We start from the raw sequence: 19,201 nt of genomic DNA on the forward strand, positions 1-19,201 counted from the left end.
GGTGGGGAAAGGGACTGTGTCTCAAGATCGTGGCCCACTCCTTTCTAACTCCCGCTGGCTTCTTCCCCCCGGTGTTTATCTTCCTCTGGCATCACCACTCTCTAATCACCAAGCCTGCCTCCTGCGGGGTCTGGGCATCAGGCATTCTCCTGAAGGACCCTGTCCCATTTCCTCTAGATCCTGCTTCCTGCACTGGAAAGTCTTCTCTGCCTTGGGATCCACCCTCTCTTCCTACAGCTCACTTTTGCACCCCTCTTTTGCTCTCTCACCACATCTCCCACCCACCGCAGCCCCAAGCCTGACCCACCCCCCAGGCCCGGCTCTCACTTTGGAGGGTAGCGCCAACTCTTAGGGAGCTTCTCCTCAAATGATGTCCAACTCCGCATCTTGGGGTCCACAAAATACTCGTACACTGTGTCCTGAGGACGGAACGTGTGGCGGGTTACCAAAGCCTTCCTTTAGCTTTTCCCTGCCCAGAAAAAGCGCTCACAGACCACTGGGCAGAAGAAAGAGAGCTGGGTGGCAGGCTGAGGCTCAAGAAGAGTCTAAGGATCAGGGATGCAGAAAAATAGGGCAGCTGGGTTTGAGGGCCCTGACCTTGTTGGGGAAAGTGCCCTCAATCTCTCGGAGGTAACTGTCGATTTTCTTGCGGCCCTCCTCATCCACGGAGGCACACACAGACCAGATCATGCTGAACACAAATGTCAGCTCTACCATGGAGACAAAGTTCTCACCATCAGCTGGGTTCACCTGGGTGGAAAAGGAGAAGCGGAAATACCGTAAATCTGTAAGAGGTGGAGGCGTCTAATTTTGGCAGCTCATCACAAAGGTTTGGAGTTTCCCTCCCTTCCTGGTTCTGCTTGGAAAACCATATGGCTGTAGATAAACCTAAATCTAAACATTTAAATAAACCTACTAAGTTACAGAGACACGGTGGGAAATTGTGTTGAGACTCCATTGTCTACCATATTGAATCCAGAGTCCTTAGTCTGTCCTTCCAGCTCAACACACATCTCACCATCCTCTTCTCGGGGTCTCTGCTGCAGCGAAGAGGGGTTGTAACACCGCCAACACCATCCACTCATCACCCACCCTGCCCAGCGGGGACTGACTCTCGTTGTCTCTGCGTTTTTGCAAAAGCCATTCCCTTTACCTAGACTGCCCTCCTCTCTTTGTTTTGTTCATCAGCGTTCTTCCCCCTACCCAGTCCTCCTCAACAGCTGGGTGCCATTGACACTATATTACTGTCCTTTTCCCCTATGTCATTTTGCAACTTCACCTATATAGTTTTAATTTATATTAACCGTACCAGGAATGACACATACTGTTATAGATCTTAATTGTTATATAACTTAATATTAATAGTTGAGTGATCTGGCAATGTCCTTAAAAACAATATGAACCATTTCTAGGCAGTGATTTAATCTCAACAGAAAAATACCCAATTTTGGTCCTTACTCCATAATCCTAAACCAAACAAAAATTTTCTTAAACATCAGTTAATTTGAAAATTTCTAAAACCCCTCATCAGATTAGATGGGGAGCTCCTCCCAGCAGAAACAGTATCCCAGGGTCTTCCCCGGCAGTCCAGTGGTTAAGACTTCACCTTACAACGCTGGGGGTGCGGGTTCAATCCCTGGTTGGGGAGCTAAGATCCCACATGCCTTGCAGCCAAAAAAAAACAAAACATAAAACAGAAGCAATATTGAAACAAATTCAGTAAAGACTTTAAAAATGGTCCATATCCAAAAAAAAAAAAAACCTTAAAAAACAAACAAAAAAGAAACAGTATCCCAAGGCCTCACAGATTCCAAGACTTAATATTTAATTTTTGAAAGGATGGACAAATGAGGAACCAAATGAACTATCCTCAGCTCCCAAATATGGGCAGGAAATTACAGTGAGACCCATTGTGTACTATACCTTATTTAGAGTCCTGAGTTTGGCCTCCCAGTGTGCATGCACATGCGCGCGCGTGAGCGCGCACACACACACACACTCACACACACACTCACACACACTCACACACACACTCTCTCACAAACACACACACTCACACACACACTCACACACACACACACACACTCACACACACACACACACACACACACACACACACACACACACACTGCTCCACTCAAGCCTCATGTTCCAACTGTGGCTCAGACACACTGTTTCCCTGAAGTTGTCCCGGGAGGTCGAGAGCCCTTCCTGCCCTGGTCCCCCCTCACCCCGTTCTCCCCCCTCACCCCGTTCTCCGGTGTGGCCAGGGCTGAGTACAGCTTGCAGAGGGAGATGATGCCGCTGTATTCTGCGAGGGGCACCAGCTCGTGGCAGTTGTTCCTCTTAAAGGTCAGCATCTTGTTGATGAACTTTTCGAACATGCGCTGAAGAGGCTCTGCCTCTACCTGGAGTTGAACGAGCAGGGGCTCTGAATTATTCTTGTGTCCCCGCCAGGCCCCACCGGTTCCTTTCCTCTCCTCCATTCCCTTCATACCTTTGGCCTCTTCTCCAGCCACGACTGAACATAGGGCTTCCAGCCCAGGTCAGCGTAGTCAGTGTACACCATCCCGCAGCGAGACACGGTGGCTGGGGAGGCCACTGCCAAGTTTTCCACTTCGAACAGGAGAGACACCTATGGATATACTTGGTCAGAACCTTGTCTTTCCCTCAGTAATAAAAGCACCCAGAATTCTGATGCCCCAAGGTGTCTCTACTGAGTACCACGTGTGGCAGGATGAATAAAGACCTAAGCTTTACAAATGATTTGTTCGTTAAAAGAAATCAGGGTTTATTCAAGGTCATCCTTATGAAAAATCACTCTCTCGCTCACATTGTTTGAGCGGGTGGGAAAGGGTGGGCTTTACAAAAGCCCACGAATTGTAACTCTGGGTGCACAACGGAAGGTCATCCCTCCTATGTCAGTGGCAATGAGGCTGCCTCAGTCCACACAGTGCGTCCTAGTACACTGTTTTTTCTATACAGTTGTCCTCAGCGTCTGTGGTAAGACAGGCGTTTCTTCTTCAGTCACAGGTTGCCCTGAATCCAGGCATCCTCCTCCTGGATGTTCCTATAGAACTTCCTCTTCTTGTTGGATGCCCCTGCTCTTCCCCTTAGCCCTGCCCCGGGCCCTCCAGTTTCCACTCCCGAACCTGCTCAGGCAGCGCGATGCGCTCTCCGTTGATAAGGGTCAGCACTTTGTTATCGTCCATGACAGAGTTCATGCTCTCAATCCACAGTGTGTCCACAGGGCCATCGAAAAGGATCCACTTCTCATCCGTCTTCTCGTCTTGGTCGGAGGTAGATGATAAGGAAACCAGAGCTTTGTTACCCAGCCCTCCCTCCACCCTCATCTACCTGGAGATGCAAGCAGTTGCTTCCTGGTGATCTCCGCATTCCCCAAGCATTTTTTCCCCCCAAATGAGCTTTCTATCCCCAGACTCCCCAGCCCCGCAGGAGACTTAGGCATCTGCCCTCCCTGCCCCGAGATCCTTTGGGTACCTGCACAAGCCATCCGCATGACACTGGACAGGATGCCGTCTGTCCATTCATTAGTGTTGAGGTCATATTCCCCATACAGCTCCCCTAGGGACAGTGCCTTAGGGTTCAAAGGGAACTCCTAAAAATGACACAGGAAGGGGGTTTTGAGCTGCCGGCTGACACAAATCCCAAGATGTCCCTTTATTTCCAGCCTCCCTTTACTTCCAGGTATTTGTATTTGGCCCCTGTCTCTCTCATCCCTCCCAGGCCGCCCTCCTGGTCTGCACCACCCTCCCAGACACCTACGCACCCCTGCCCCCAGCCTCACTGTCTTCCTGCTACTCAAGTCTCCTCCAGTGGCCCCACTGTCCCAGGTCCGTACTCTGACAATGTTGAAGTTGGGCTCTCCGGCGCGGCACAGGGAGGACAAGGAGGACTGAAGAATTCTCCACGAGGCAGTCTTGCCGCTGCCTGTGCAGCCCACGATCATGGTGGAGTGGCGGGAGTTCTTGGTTTCATACAGCTGGATAACCTTGGTGAGGGTGAACGGGATGGTCTGCAGGCCCATATCCCGAATCTCCTGCTCAATGGTCTCCCGCAGCTGAGAGAAGGGAAAATACAGGAAGCAGAAGAAAAAGGGTGAGGCTTGTAAAGGACTTTCAAAAGCTCACCGATACCCAGAAGGATAATGTGCAAACCATTAAAAATTGCACCAGGGCCCTTTGCACCCTGGCAGTTGTTTGTTCCTTGGGAGGCTGGCCCATTGCAGAGTTAAGAGATTGGGCTCTGGAGTCAGCCAGCCTGGGTCCCCAGCTTTCAGCTATGTGAACCTGAGCAAGTTAACTTCTATGAGCCTCAGTTTCCTAATCTGTTAAATGGGAGTAATGATGGTACTTCCCACATAGGGCTGTTGTATTAGATAAGATAGTCAATGTAAAACACAATGTCTGACACGCAGCTCTACACATCTTTTCTAATATCATTCAACAAATATTTATTAAGCCTCTAAAGTATGTGCCAAGCAGCGTGCTGGGTGCTGAGAACAAATTAGTGTTCATCCTATCGCAGAGCTCACAGTCTGGTGGGGGAGCCAGACATTAAAAAAATCATCACCTAAGTTAAAAAGACGAAAACTCAAATTCAAAAAGATACATACACCACAATGTTCATAGCAGCACTATTTACAATAGCCAAGACATGGAAGCAACCTAAATGCTCGTCAACAGATGAATGGATAAAGAAGATGTGGTATATTTATACAATGAAATATTACTCAGCCATAAGAAAGAATGAAATAATACCATTTGCAGCAACATGGATGAATCTAGAGATTATCATCTTAAGTAAGTCAGACAGAGAAAGACAAATATCACATGATATTACCTACACGTGGAATCTAAAAAAATGATATAAATGAACTAATTTACAAAACAGAAATAGACTCATAGACATTGAAAACAAACTCACGGTTACCAAAGGGGGAAAGGCATGGATAAATTAGGAGTTTGAGATTAACAGATACAAACTACTATATATAAAATAAACAAGGACCTACTATATAGCACAGGGAACTATATATAATATCTTATAATAACCTGTAATAGAAAGGAATGTGAAAAAAATATATATATATATATATAAAACTAAGTCACTTTGCTGTACACCTGAAACTAACACAACATTGTAAATCAACTATACTCCATTAAAAATTTTAAAAATAAAAATGAAAAATAAAGAAATGCTTATAGAACCATGACCCATGTGGGTCCCAGAATAGTGTGACATTTTTAAATACACAGCCAATGCAAGCAAGTAAGTTCAAACAAATGCAAGATTTTACTTGTATCTCTCAAACACCACTAAGAGGCCTCATCCCTACTACTTCCCTCCACTGTCTGAGAATTAGTTGTATTAGCATGTTTGGGTGTATTTGTGTGTGTGTGCGTGTTTAGCATCATGCCAAAAGTTTAAAATGTCACATTTTCTATTTACTCAGTTTAAAATATCCTGTAATTTCTTCTTTGACCCATGAGTTATTTAGAATTGTATTGCCTAATTTCCAAACATTTGGAATAATTATATTTTGTTACCAATTTCTAGTTTAATTCTATTGTGGTCAGAGATCATCCTCTGTATAATTTTCAATCATTTGAAGTTTATGAGACTGCTACTTAATAATCCAGCACACTGTCAATTTTGGTAAATGCTCCATGCATACTTGAGAAGAATATGCATCTGCAATTATATGCATATAATGTTCTACATGTGTCAGGTCAAATCTGTTAAAAGCATTCAAATCCGTATCTTTTTAAAAAATATTTATTTACCTATTCATTTTATTTTTGGCCGTGTCGGGTCTGAGTTGCGGCATGCGAGAACTTTCCCTGTGGGGCACAGGCCCTTTGTTGCAGAGCTCGGGCTTCTCTCTAGTTGTGGCACGCGGGCTCAGTAGTCGTGGCTCGCGGGCTTAGTTGCCCCGTGGCATGTGGGATCTTAGTTCCCTGACCAGGGATCAAACCCATGTCCCCTGCAGTGGAAGGCAGATTCTGCACCACTGGTCCACCAGGGAAGTCCCTCAAATCCGTATCTTTATGGATTTCTTTTTTTTCTTTTTTTTGGCCACACCGCACAACTTGTGGGATCTTAGTTCCTGGACCAGGATTGAACCCGGGCCACGGCAGTGAAAGCGCTGAGTCCTAACCATTGGACTGCCAGGGAACTCCCTTTATGGATTTTTTTATCTGCTTATTTTATCAATTTCTGAGGGAAGCATGTCAAGATTTCCCACTAGGGTTGTGGATTTATCTGTTTCTACTTTTAGTTCTGTCGATTTTGTTTTATGCATTTTCTAGCTCTATTATTAAGTGCATACAAATTTAGAATGCCATATCTTTCTGAGCATTGGCCCTTTTATCATTATGAAATGTCCCCCTTTATCTTTAATATTCTTCTTGCCATAAAGTCTACTTTGCCTGATATCAGTAGAGTTAACATTGTGATAAGAAAATGTGTTCTGAATAAATTCCTTTGAAATTTTTGAGGCAGATTTATGACCTTTACATGGTCAAGTAACCTAAATATTCTATGTATGCTTGAAAAAAATGGTTATTCTTCGGTTATTGAACGCAATTGCTGTCAATGTCTTGATTAACTCAAGATTGATTGTGTTGTTCAAATCTTCTTTAACAAAACTGATTTTTAGTCTGCTTGGCCTATCAGTTACTGAGAGATGTGAAGAGTGCCACTACGATTGTAGATTTGTTTATTTCTCTTTGAAATTCTGAAAAATTTTGTTCTATTTATTTTGAGGCCATATTATTAGATGTATGCAAACTTAGAATTCTTGTATCTTCCTGGTGAATTGAACTTTTTATTATTATGAAGCAACTCTATTTCTGGTAATTCATTTTGCCTTAAGATCTATGTTGTCTGATATTGCTACCCCAGCTTCCTTTTGATTAATGTCTACCTGAGGTATTTTTCTAGTCTTTGACTCTCCACCCTTTGTCTTTCCGTTTTACATGTGTCTCTTGTAAACAGTATTAAATATTAGTATAACAATGTATACTATTCAATACATGATTATTTTTCCTTTCCTGCACAACTTTTTGGTTTTCCCTAGGGGCTAATAGTTGCTCTGGTTTTTTGTTTGCTTAGTTTTTAATATACTGATCTTTAACTCAACTCCAAACTCTGCCAGTTGACTAAATCTCTCAAAACTTTTATTCTCATCAGGTATCGATTTCCTCTTCTCAAGGAAGTCTGGGGACTTCCTTGGTGGTCCAGTGGTGCAGAGTCCACCTTACAATGCAGGGGACGTGGGTTCGATCCCTGGTCAGGGAACTAAGATCCCACATGCCACAGGGCAACTAAGCCCACACGCCAGAACTACTGAACTCGCATGCCTCAACTAGAGAGCCTGCGTGCCGCAAACTACAGAGCCCACGCGCTCTGGAGCCCATGCACCACAGCTAGAAAAGAGAAAGACCCGTGCGCCACAACAAAAGATCCCTCACGCCTCAACAAAGATCTCACGTGCTGCAACTAAGACCCAATGCAGCCAAAAATAAATAAAATAAATAAATCATAATTTTAAAAAAAGTCTTAAAAAAAAAAAAGAAGTCTGCCTGAACCTTCAGATTTGCTTCAGTTTGGATTGGCTTCTCTCTTTGTCTGGTGCACAACTGTCATCCCATGTCCTCTATCTTCCTCTTTCTTGGACTGCTCCTGCATTGTGGTAGAGCACATCCTCTGGTAGCTTTCTGAGAAGAGGATGCAGTGGCGGTAATTTTTTTTTTTTTTTTTTTGAGAGTCTGCTTGTCTGAAACACCTCTGATCTAGCTTCCTATGTGACAGGTTGTCTGGGTATAGCATTTGAGGCTGGAAATAATTTTCCTTCAGAATGTTGAAGCCTGCTTCATTGTTTACAGAGCCAATATTGCTAATGAGAAGTCCAACATTCTAATTCTTGATCTTTTGCATGTCATCTCTTTTTTTTCTCCCTTTTTGGAAGCTTGTTAAATCTTCTCCTTTTCCTAGTGTTTTAAAATTTCACAATGCTGGGCCTTGGTAAGGGTTTGTTTTATCTATTATGTCATGCATTTATAGATCCTTTAATTATGGAAACTTAGATGCTACAGTTCTGGGGATTCTTTGTGAATTGTTTCATTACTGATCCTGGCCTCCTCCATTTTCTCTGTTCCTACTTTTTGGAACTGCTGGTATTTCAGTGTTGTCTTTCCTAGACTGGCACTTGAATCTTAATCTCTTTCCCGCTTTGTCTGCTCTGCTCTGTACTCCGGAATATTCCTTTTCCAATAGCATTTCATCAGTATTTCATGGATACAATACCTTAATCTTCTCTCTGAGTATACTAATGATAGATTTTTTTTAAAAAAACTTTTCTTCTCTCTGCATTATCTATTTTCTCCAGTTTGCTTTTTCCTATTTGTTTTGGCTGCTTTCATGTTAGAGGGCTTCCTCAGATGTGTGGTGAGCCTTGGTTTTCGGCTCATATATAAGGGTGGAGGACTAAAGAGCTAAATGGAAGCTCTCAGTGTGTGAGTGGGGCCTGTAGACTGTGAGTGTCACTGCAGATGATTTACCTGGGACTTTCATTGGGAAATTTCCATTGTCCATGTCTTGTTCGTTCCTCTTGGGACAGAGAGATTCCCCAGAGAGAACTCTTCCAATTTCCTGTCTGGCTGCCAGCATTCTGGGGGTTTCAGAGAAGGCTAAGGGTCTCAGCATTCAATATGTAAACATTCACTTAATCCCCATTTTTAATAGAGTTTTCTCCTGCCCTCAACTATACCATGTGTCCCCCAGACCAGAGACCTACTATTGTTACCCTCTAGTCTTCCACCAAAGTGGGAGAGGCACGGCCATCCAGGGTAGCAGAGAAGGGGAGACCTGCTCCCAAGACTGTCTGCCACCAATCCTTCTCATTTCAGCTACACCTCCTTTACTCACTTCCCCCACCTACTCCCAACTCACAATTCTCCCCACTTCCAGCCTCTCAGGTTTGCTGAGTAAGTCACATCTTGATTCGTTTATTTCCCATGTCACAATTTCGCTGTCATTGCCTCTCCCATTCTCCCCATCCTTTCGGGTATAGATGCCTTATTTGTAAAAATCTCTTTAGAGTAGTTGTAGCGGGTTTTCAAAAGGAAACAAAATTGCTTTTAATCCACCTTTTTACCTGGAAGTCCTCTCTGTGAGTTGCTGGATTTTTAACATTTCAATTATAATATTTTTTCATTTGTAGGAATGCTGTTGGTTCTTTTCAATCCTGTTTTGTTTAGAAGTCTCTTGTTCCTGGATCACAGTTTCAAGCTTCTCTCTTGTTTCTTTATTTTTATTTATTTATTTATTTATTTATTTTGCTGTGCCGTGCGGCTTGCCCTTGCGGGATCTTAGGTCCCCGACCAGGGATCAAACCCTCGCCCTTGGCAGTGAAAGCGCAGAGTCCTAACCACTGGACCACCAGGGAATTCCCCTCTCTTATTTCTTTAAACATATTAAATTTAGTTATTTCTAGAATTCTGTGCTGATTATTTTCCATGTTTGAAGTCTTCGTGGATCTGATTCTGCTGTTCTGTTGTTCTTTGGCATCCCATTCGTAGTATCTTATTTCCTTGTGTGTTTTGTGATTTTTGACCAGAAGCTGCTCATTTTCTTGGACTTTGATGAGAATTCTTTGAGCCTTAAGTTGAAGCTTCATTATTCATTATTCTAGAAATAATTTGCATTTGCTTCTGCCAGTCACTTGGGGGAGACACTAACAAACTGGAAATACTTAAAATTAAGTTCTAAATTTGAGATTTGGGGCATTACACATTAAAATAAATTATGACCAGGAACCATGTGAGGGCTGACTTGCGGTTAGGAAATCTCAGAGGAGATTTTGCCCCTTCCTCTCATCATCAAAGGTCACGACAAGCATGTTTCTTTACTGCATGGACCCTCCTCAGTGGTGGGTTTCTCATTTTCCCACTTACTGAAGGCGTTTTCCTTCGTGGATGGAAGTTTATGCATGACTGGGTTTTCTGTTATACCTCAAAATGTGGGCTGCTTTATCTCCTACCCCCAGTGCCTTAAGTTCAACAAAAACTTTCAGGGAGAAATCCAACTTTCTCATTCACTTGCTTCCCTGCTTTTACTTCCCCTCCTCATCCCAGAATTCGTTCTTTCTTGCCAGTTTAGCAATACATTTTAAAAGATGTATTTTTATATTTTTATCCAGCATTTCAGTGGTTTCAACTGAAAGGATCATTCAGGGTATCTAAACTACCATACTACCAGAGAAGAAAATTCCCACACTTTCTAAAATGCTCCTTTCCTGGCCTCTTCCATTCCACTCCTCTCATATATCAAAGAGCTCCTAGCAGTCTCTCCTCAAGACTCCCTGAATGAGGAAAGAGGTAGAGACAGGAGAGGGCTACCAGGTAGGAAGTAGAAAGGCCAGGGGATCAGCGGTCTCAGTGAAGTCAAGGAACTGATGAGTAGAAGTACTTGAGCTGGTGAGTCAGGGAGTAGGGAGTTGAGGTGAGAAAGTAGAATGTTTGAATAGGCTTGTATGGTTTAATAGATAAGGAAGCCCAAAGAGAGGTCAACTGTGTTGCTCAAAGTCACAGCCAGTGAATGGACAGCTAGTGAAGGACAGAACAAGGCCTGGAGGCCAGGTGTCCTGTTTCCAGACCCACATTCACACATGAGGTCAGGGAGAGTCTTGAGGAACAAATACCTTGCCGTAGTCGATGACCGGCAGCTCGATGCTGGGGAATAGATCTTGCACGATGGCATTGAAGAGTGGCACGTCCACTGAAGTTAGCTTGGCGATGTTCATGTCTCTCATCGACAGCAGCAGAACCTGAATGGGAAAAGACAGAGACTCAGGCTCGCGGAGCCAGGGCCGAGGTACTCATTAGGCCCTTCCTCTCCAGCTGGGTGAGAGGCAGGAGCTAAGAACAATGGATACATCCGAGCTAGTCTTGAGCGATAGAACAGGTGGAACTCAGGCAACACCTGAGGGGAGGGGCAGGAGGGTGGGAAACCTAAGCCAGCAAAAGTAAGTATCTCAAAAACTTCAGTGAAGGCACGTAGGACCAGTGACAATGGAGGTTAAGGTCCAACGGTCGTGTCCTCAATCTACCTCTTCATCAGACAGATCTGGCTGCAGGCGGCGCTTCTTGCCAGCGCAGTGCAGGAGGGAGGTGAGGGCACGTAGGCCAAAGTCATAATGGTCCTGTCTGGAGAGCTGCTGCACGGCCAGCGAGTAAAGTGTGTACACCTTCTTGGCCAGAATCTGGAGAACAAAATAGAGGAGGAAACAATCCATCTCCCCACCAATCCCTCTGCTTCATCGAGGGACAGTTACAGATCCAAGCAGCTAGGTCTCGGGACTTGGAGCAGCTGGGAAGTGCTCTATGGAAAATCCTAATGAGAAGATCCTGTGACTCGTGCCATCAAGGACTAGTGACACCATAGAGGGGAGACCTCCCTCCATAGCCTACTGACAGCCATGTAAGTTCCTTGTAGGATAAACTGATCATGAGGCCTCCAGGGGGTTCTTCGGTCCAGAGAATAATCACAGAAGGGAAATAAAGTATTGGAGACAAGAGATTATCAGAATACCTTGCAGTTGCCAAATCCTTCCCCAAAGAGAATGATTTCTGCAATGAGGATAGAATCGGGCACCACCATGGCAACTGGACGGAACATGGATTTAAGATTATCAGGAAGCTCTGTGCGACCAGCATAGCCTGGAAAACAGTGCCATTTATTCAGAATCCATACTGCTTCCCAAAGACCTACTTCCCAATCGGTCCCATTTTCCCCATCCCCAGCTCCATCCCTAACTCTCTCCCCAGCTCCAACTCTGAGACTCTTCCTTTCTCATCTCAGCCCTGGCTTTTCCCACACCAACTGTGCTCTTCTTTCCTACCCCTGGTCCTTTCCTTAACCTTCTGCATGGCCCTGATTCAAACTCAAATCACAGAGCTGTCAAGTTCCTATCTCTCCAAGTTCCATGTATAACTCAAGTTAGTGCTAATAGAAATCGCACCTGTTTATCTGATTCTTTCAGTACCGAAACCCTTTCCCGTTTTCTCCTAGTTCCTTCCTCCAGAGCTGCTCCCAGGCAACAGTAATGAGAGACCCTAGGCCCTGCACTTTGGGGGAGATTCTCCCATTCGGCAAAAGGGATGGCAGACAGACCAGAACTCTGGGAGCTAGTCCAACAAAAGAAGATGGCTAAGCACTTTAAAAGACTAGGGCTACATATATGCCCGCAAGCTGTTATCAATCCCTTTAGGGAGAACAGTAAGATTGCCACCCCTTCTCCCAGAAATGTGTACGTTTATCCTTCTCTTACACTTTATGGTCTTTAGCCACATTTCACTTGGCTAAAGACACTGGCAGGGCGTGGGGGGATGCACAGTTATTTGCCCTGAACACTCAGTTCTCCCCCCAGGAGCCCCATCCACTCCCAGGCCCTTACCAGGGTTCATGGTGATGAAGATCCCACAGGACCACACCAGATTTATTTCAAAGCCCTCAAAATAGAAGCGGGTGAGGCCGGCAGCCAGGGCTGAGAGGATGGACAGGATCTGCTGGGCCACCACGGATAGCACTTCCACGTTGATGCGGTTAAACTCATCAAAGCAGCCCCAGGCGCCCATCTGTGGGTGGGGGAGGGAGTCGCTGGGAGCAAGAAAAGTACCCCCAGACTGGGAGAAACTAAAAATTGTGACTAACATATTCTCCCTGAAATGTTTGGATAGGAGCAGCAGCCTCTAAAATGAATGTGTGTGTGTGTGTGTGTCTGTGGTGGAGGTGGAGGGGGTCCCGTAGCACTGTTGTGGTTTCTGGCCAGAACTTGCCATCAGACAGGAAGGATCTAGGGGAATGCCTGAGAGGTGTGGGTGCGAAAGTGACCAGGGTAGGGAACTTGTGGGTGTTGAGCGCCTCCAGTGTGTACGAGTTATTGAATCCTTACACAACTTTATGATTTTGCAAATAAGCAAAGTGAAGCTCGGGGAGGCGCAGGGACTTCCCCAGTTGCAAGAACTAACTGAGGCGATGCAGCGTCATCAGCTACAAAGCACTGAACCAGATCTGGGTTTCAGCTGATTTTCTGGAACTAAAAGATATTGAAGGGGCCTCCTGGCCAGGCTGGCAGGATGCTAACCTGGGCCAGGCCTGAGTACATCCGGCCCATGGACTTATAGTCCAGGCCCTCAGAGCAGTTGACCACGATGACATATATGCCGAGGGCCTTGCCCAGGTCCTTGACGGTCTCGGTCTTCCCTGTGCCTGCGGGACCTTTGGGGGATCCACCTCGATGCAGGTGCAGGGCCATGGTCAGTGTCGTGTAACACCTGGGGATGGAGGACAGGACTCAAGCCGGACTCCTGGAAGCCTTGGCTCGGCATTCGCTGCCCCTACCCCAAGCCCCTCGTTTGCCTCCCCACGGCCAACCTGTCTGTCAGCGGGGTGATGACAAGCCGGCCAGAGTTACCCAAGTACTCATAACCATACTGGAACTGTGTGTTGGTCTGGCAGATCATACAGTCGTCGAGCTCCTAGGGAAACAGGGCAGAGTAAGAGAGGGGCGGGCTTGGAGAAAGACACAGAGCTGCAGCGATGGCTCACAGGAGGACTGGAAGCGGCAGGCGGGTTGCAGGGAGAAGACTGGGGACTCCGTTTAGAGTCAGAAGGAGGGACGGGCTTACGGCCAAGATGGAAACTGGGGGTCACGCTGCACGTGTCCAGCCCAAACTGTTGCAGCAGCTGCTTGAAGTCTTTCTGAGTCCCGATCAAGTGACACCCAGAGTGGGCACTCCCTGGAAAAGTGCCACTTGCCACTCCTTACTTGGCAGATTCGAGAGAGAGTTACGAGCTGGATTAGGGTGCTGGGATAGGACTAAGGGTTGGGTTGGGATATTACTGTATTTAGAGAACACGAATTTAGTTAAAGCATTAGGATCGGGTTTAGGGTACGGGAGTGGGAAGCTGGCCCTTTGGCACCTTCTCCCAGTAGAAGCGCAGTTGGCTGAGCCAGTCGAAGGAGCTGACATCCGTGAGGCCACTCTTATAAAGCTTCTCCAACACGTCCCGGGCGTGGACTTCTATTGTCACCAGAGCCACAATTTTAAGGCGCATGATCTTGGTCAGGTTCCCCCTGATGGCTTCCGAGTACTTATTCAGTATTGACACCTGCGGAACGAGGTGCCAGAGAAGAAGGTGGCCCGAGCAATGCCAACAAACCCTAATCATGCCTCGTCCCAGCATCATTCCGCATCCAACCGCAATGCTGACCCCACGCCCACTGCAGCTCCTGGCCCCCAACATCAGCACGGGGAGACGTACTTCTGACCCACCCAACCTGTTCTTGCTGGACGCCTCCCATAACGCACCCTCGTTCGGACCCTTTCCCACCAGCTCATCGCTAATTCTGACCCAGTGTATTGCCCCCTTCCTCCAGCTCTAACTCCAGGCCTCTCCCGTCCTGGCAGGGCTCCCCACCTGCTTCTTCTTCATGACCTTGAGGATTTTCTTGTCTCCCCGCTCCTTAGCTGTCAGCAGGCACTTGGTGACATCAGCCGTCCACTGGATCTGACTGGCAGTGATCACAACCTGGGGCACGTGTAGAGACTCTATTCCAAAGCCCTGTCCCTGGCCACACACACAGCCCGGCTCCCAAAACCCAGCTTCTTCCGGGACCAGCTGCTACTCCTCTCACTACGCCTAAACTGCTCTGAAGGATGGGCACGTGCCCAAGTCAGGAGCTAAGGGTCCGCGGTGCAGGCTTCCGGGGCCACAGCCCAGAACAGGGGGCAGGAAACCTGCCTTTTGTGCGACTCAAGATCCTGTCCTTAGGGACTTCCCTGGTGGTCCAGTGGCTAAGACTCCACGCTCCCAATGCAGGGGGTCTGGCTTCGATCCCTGGTCAGGGAACTAGATCCCACATGCTGCAACTAAAGATCTCGCATGCTGCAACTAAGACCCGATGCAGCCAAATAAATAAATAAATAAATATTTAAAAGAAAAAAAGAAGAAGAAGATCCTGTCTTTACATTGGCTGCTTCCTTTCGGCTCAGTCCTCCTTGTTCCCTCATTTCCATTGACCCCAGCTCACCTGGCCAGCCCACTCCTTCACCCACTTGTCCCTCTTGTTAAGAAACTTCTTGAGGGCCAGGCGGCAGTTCCGGAGAAGGTCCCGGAGGGTCACCCTCATGGTCCGCTCCACATCGCCAAGCCAGGACTGAGGGGAGGTGAGAACAGGATGGCTCGCCCTCAGGGCCAGAGTCAGGAGTCCCCAGAGTGAAGATGCTTGGGAAACAGGACTCCGGGGCTTTGGGGCCCAAGAGAAGAGCAGGAGCTGGGAAGCAGCCGGCCTGCGTCCCTGAGGGAAGTGGAGACTGGGGGCAGACTGTCCGACTTTCGGGTGCAGGGTAGAGGTTAAGAGTTTTAGGAATGGCAGGTGGGAGGGCAAAAAGTGACTAATATCCCTTCACAGAGATGCCCTCTCCTCACAGAGCCAAGCAAACTTAGAAGAGTCAGCTTGCTTCTTAGGCCCTCGTCGCAGCTCACCTCCACAGGCCCTTCTAGAAGTACCGAGTGGAGGAAATCGACATACTCGCCGTCGCCCGAGAACATTCCCACCGCTTCCCACTTGCTGCTGGGTCCCCCGACCTGCAGAAACAGGAAGCTCTTGAGCCCTTGGAGGGTAATTTCTGCTCCTCCCCCCTCCCCTCTGTATTACCAATTCTAGAAAGTTCTGTCCCAGATACCCAGAATCATTATATCCCCCTCCTGCTGGGAGGGCACAGTCCCCTCCGAGGCCTTGAACACCTTGACGTCACCATCCCTCCCCTGCCCTCCTTCGCATCATGGCCACTTCTACTGACCTTCTGCATTCTCAGCAATTTGATGTTGTCAAAGCATTTTTTGAGGTGTGGCTGCACAGCCTCTGGGTTGCGGCACTGGCCCAGAATCTCCAGGAGGTCATCATTGGACAAGAAGTAGAAGCGGGGGAAAATATGGCGCTTGGTCTCTAAATACACATCCAGAGACTTCTGGATGTCTTCCAGGATTGTGTTCATTTCTATCAACGTGTCCAGGAGGCCTAGAGAGGAGAACAGTGAATGATATTTGGTGGCCCTTTTACCATTCCCCTGAGTAGATCTGGAGCCTCCAACTATATCCACTTTGCCAGCTCTTGAGTGTTGGGGCACAGACTGCCATATGGTTTTTGGAAGCAGATGCAGTGTCCCCAATCACTCTTTTCCCCTCCTCTTCATTAATTCATTATTAAGTATTCATTATACACTACTGTATGTATCATACATTACATATTAATTATACAATTCCATTAATATAACTACATCTCCCATCAGTCCTTTCCCACCAAAGAAGTGGGGCTCTGCCGATCATCCCAAGACCTTCTGAAAATTAGAGCTTGTTCTGCATATAAAAATTCATCAAGTTAAAACCCTAGATTTGGGACTTCCCTGCTGGTGCAGTGGTTAGGAATCCGCCTGCCAATGCAGGGCACAAGGTTTTGAGCCCTGGTCCTGGAAGATCCCACATGCCGCGGAGCCACAACTACTGAGCCCACGTGCCACAGCTACTGAAGCCCACGCCCCCTAGAGCCCGTGCTCCACAGCAAGAGAAGCCACCGCAATGAGAAGCCCACGCACTGCAACAAAGAGTAGACCCTGCTCACCGCAACTAGAGAAAGCTCGTGTGCAGCAACGAAGACCCAATGCAGCCAAAAATAAATAAATTGAAAAAAAAACATTAGATTTAAATACATATCACACGCACAAAATGAAAGGGGTCTGCAGTCACTGGGGTTGCCAGTGTCCCTCGTGACAGAGCAAAAAGAGCACTAGAGGGACTTCCCTGGCGGTCCAGTGGTTGCGACTACGAGCTCCCACTGCAGGGGGCGTGGCTCCGATCCCTGGTTGGGGAACTAGGATCCCACAAGCCGTGGGCGTGGCCAAACAAACAAACAAAAAGAGCACTAGACTGGGAGGCAGAAGATGGCCATCCAAACTGCGGCTCTTTCACTTAATTACCATGTCAATTAACCTCAGGGAGCTTTTACCTCTTTGTAAAATGGTAATAAGATCCACCTCAAAGAAAAATTCGAGATATAAAATGTGTTCACATTTGTAGTTTCTTGATAATGTTAGTTCCCTCCCAGCCTTAGCTTTTGATTAGCTTATCTTCTGGTCTTCCAAGTTTCTAGCTTTCTGAAGAAAGCATGGATGTCACGGAGTCTAAACTCTGAGGTGGCCCTCAGGCTTTCAAGTACAAAGCCTACCGGCTGTTAGAACCTTTGAGTGACCATCTGAGTGGCCCCTGGAGACCACAGGGAGACCGGGTAGCAGTGGACAACACAGTTTTGTTCTGTGTGGTCAACAAAGAGATGGCTTTGCTTATAAATTGTTCTAAAATGTAATTATGTCAATTATCTCAAATATTATTTCTAAAAAATTCATGTTGTCACTCAATTTTGCACATCCTAATACTTATATTTTACCAGAGTAATTGAATAATAATTTCTTTGATGTGTATACTTAAGGTTCTTGGGAAAATGAGGAATTGTTAGATTGGCCCTTGGCAAAAAAAAGAGGTCCTCTGTACCCCATGCCAAAGCTCTTCTCAGGACATGCACTGTAGGTACCCATCGCCAAACATGACTTCCTGATTCTTTACCCCAATCAGGCACAATCAACCAGATCTCACTATGTGTACATCTCTCCCCCATCCCCTTACCCAATCCCCATGCCTACCAAGATGTCTACATTAAAGACTAGCTAATCTGATAAACCAATTGAAGTCAAGGTAATAACAATAGCTCACAGTAACCAAAGATTTTCCCTGTGCCATTTAATGTGACAAGTGCTTTATTTGCATTATCTCATTTACCTGCATCATCTCATCGAATGAACCAGCTAGAGAAGAAGAGTGAATCCTCGATCAGTGTTTCTTGAGGCACAGTACTAATAATTGAGCACTAACTTTATGCCAAACGCTGTACTGAGTGCTACATACTCCTCTATTATCCTTACAAAGACCCTGAGAAATAGCTATCATTAACCCCACACACACTACAGGTGAGGAAACTGCAGTACGGAGGAAGCAAGCTGCCCGAGAGCACACAATCGGTAAGGCATGAGTCAGATTTTGAACTCAGGTCTGTCTGATTCCATATCCCATCCTCTTAACCACTATATTGTACTCTGCTCAAATATGTGTTGAGTTTAATTTACGGCACTACTATTTAATGCTTAGAAGAGGTGGTGGTGATGGTAGGACAGCCGCGTGCAATGGTCAATCTTTCAGTAAATGAAGAATGTGGCCATGACTTCACATACATATAGCACCAGCTGAGGTTACGTCAGGGCTCAGACCTGGATAGTGGGTGCTCCGGAGAGCATTGGGGTCCTTGCTCATCCGGTCCATGATGTCTTTCCAGTTGCCGTTGACTTGGTCAAATAAGCCTGATTCATTGGGCAGCTGCTTGCGGATGTCCTCTCCTAGGAAGATACTCTGAAGGGCCAAATAACTGGCATGAGAGGCTGTTCCTCACACACTCTCCACACTCTGCTCCCTGCTCTCAGACCAGGAATGACAGTTGAGGAGAAGATAAAGAGCATCAGAACCAAAGGGCAAGATGCTCAAGTTCTAGAAGGAAACTTGGGATTGGGAGGCCAGGTCTGTGGGTCCGAGAAGAAAAATGGAAAAAGAACAAAGCCTTTTCAAGGAGGGGGCTGAAGATGAGAGGTAATAACCAAGAGTCAGATGCCTAGGTCCCAGATGAAGAATGGCTTTAGAGGTGGGAAAACGGGGCCGATAACAGGGCAACTATCTAGGTCCTATACAAATAAAGGAGTCAAAACAGCAGGTAGGGAGAGCTCAGGCAGTGAATCCTGACCTCTAGGTACATCCACTGACGCTGCACTGTGAGCAGCATCTCAATAACTTCCAAAATGAGGGAGAGGCAGCGTTCCCAGTGGTCTACATCCTTCTCAAAGGCCTTGACGAAACGAGATGCCTTCATGGTAGACAGAGCCACCTGGTTATCTTCCAGCGCCTGAAATACTTCTTCTGTACCTCTGCGGTAGAAGGTATCACAATCAAAATCATAGTCCAGACCCATCTGCCAAGCCTCGGTCCCCACTCTGCAGCCCAGGTCACACAGCCC

General features: G+C 46.7%; 1 protein-coding gene across 2 annotated transcripts in view; it reads right to left on the reverse strand.

Annotated features, from left to right (window-relative positions):
• Window positions 1-19,201, reverse strand: part of DNAH2 (dynein axonemal heavy chain 2) — a 97,915-nt gene that overhangs the window by 36,590 nt on the left and 42,124 nt on the right. For both annotated transcript variants that reach the window (XM_024127751.2, XM_055082070.1), the window contains 20 exons: window positions 18,932-19,112; window positions 18,408-18,546; window positions 15,894-16,111; window positions 15,577-15,678; window positions 15,122-15,247; window positions 14,509-14,619; window positions 14,011-14,199; window positions 13,462-13,565; window positions 13,172-13,361; window positions 12,482-12,662; window positions 11,617-11,744; window positions 11,135-11,287; window positions 10,727-10,852; window positions 3,863-4,081; window positions 3,502-3,619; window positions 3,153-3,289; window positions 2,498-2,635; window positions 2,250-2,408; window positions 598-750; window positions 328-419 (listed from right to left, as the gene is read on the reverse strand). In XM_024127751.2, coding sequence (XP_023983519.1) covers window positions 328-419; window positions 598-750; window positions 2,250-2,408; window positions 2,498-2,635; window positions 3,153-3,289; window positions 3,502-3,619; window positions 3,863-4,081; window positions 10,727-10,852; window positions 11,135-11,287; window positions 11,617-11,744; window positions 12,482-12,662; window positions 13,172-13,361; window positions 13,462-13,565; window positions 14,011-14,199; window positions 14,509-14,619; window positions 15,122-15,247; window positions 15,577-15,678; window positions 15,894-16,111; window positions 18,408-18,546; window positions 18,932-19,112 — 2,964 coding nt within the window. The remainder of the gene's footprint in view (window positions 1-327; window positions 420-597; window positions 751-2,249; window positions 2,409-2,497; window positions 2,636-3,152; window positions 3,290-3,501; window positions 3,620-3,862; window positions 4,082-10,726; window positions 10,853-11,134; window positions 11,288-11,616; window positions 11,745-12,481; window positions 12,663-13,171; window positions 13,362-13,461; window positions 13,566-14,010; window positions 14,200-14,508; window positions 14,620-15,121; window positions 15,248-15,576; window positions 15,679-15,893; window positions 16,112-18,407; window positions 18,547-18,931; window positions 19,113-19,201) is intronic.

This window comes from Physeter macrocephalus, unplaced genomic scaffold (genome assembly GCF_002837175.3).
Source record: "Physeter macrocephalus isolate SW-GA unplaced genomic scaffold, ASM283717v5 random_8, whole genome shotgun sequence".
Lineage (NCBI taxonomy): Eukaryota > Metazoa > Chordata > Mammalia > Artiodactyla > Physeteridae > Physeter > Physeter macrocephalus.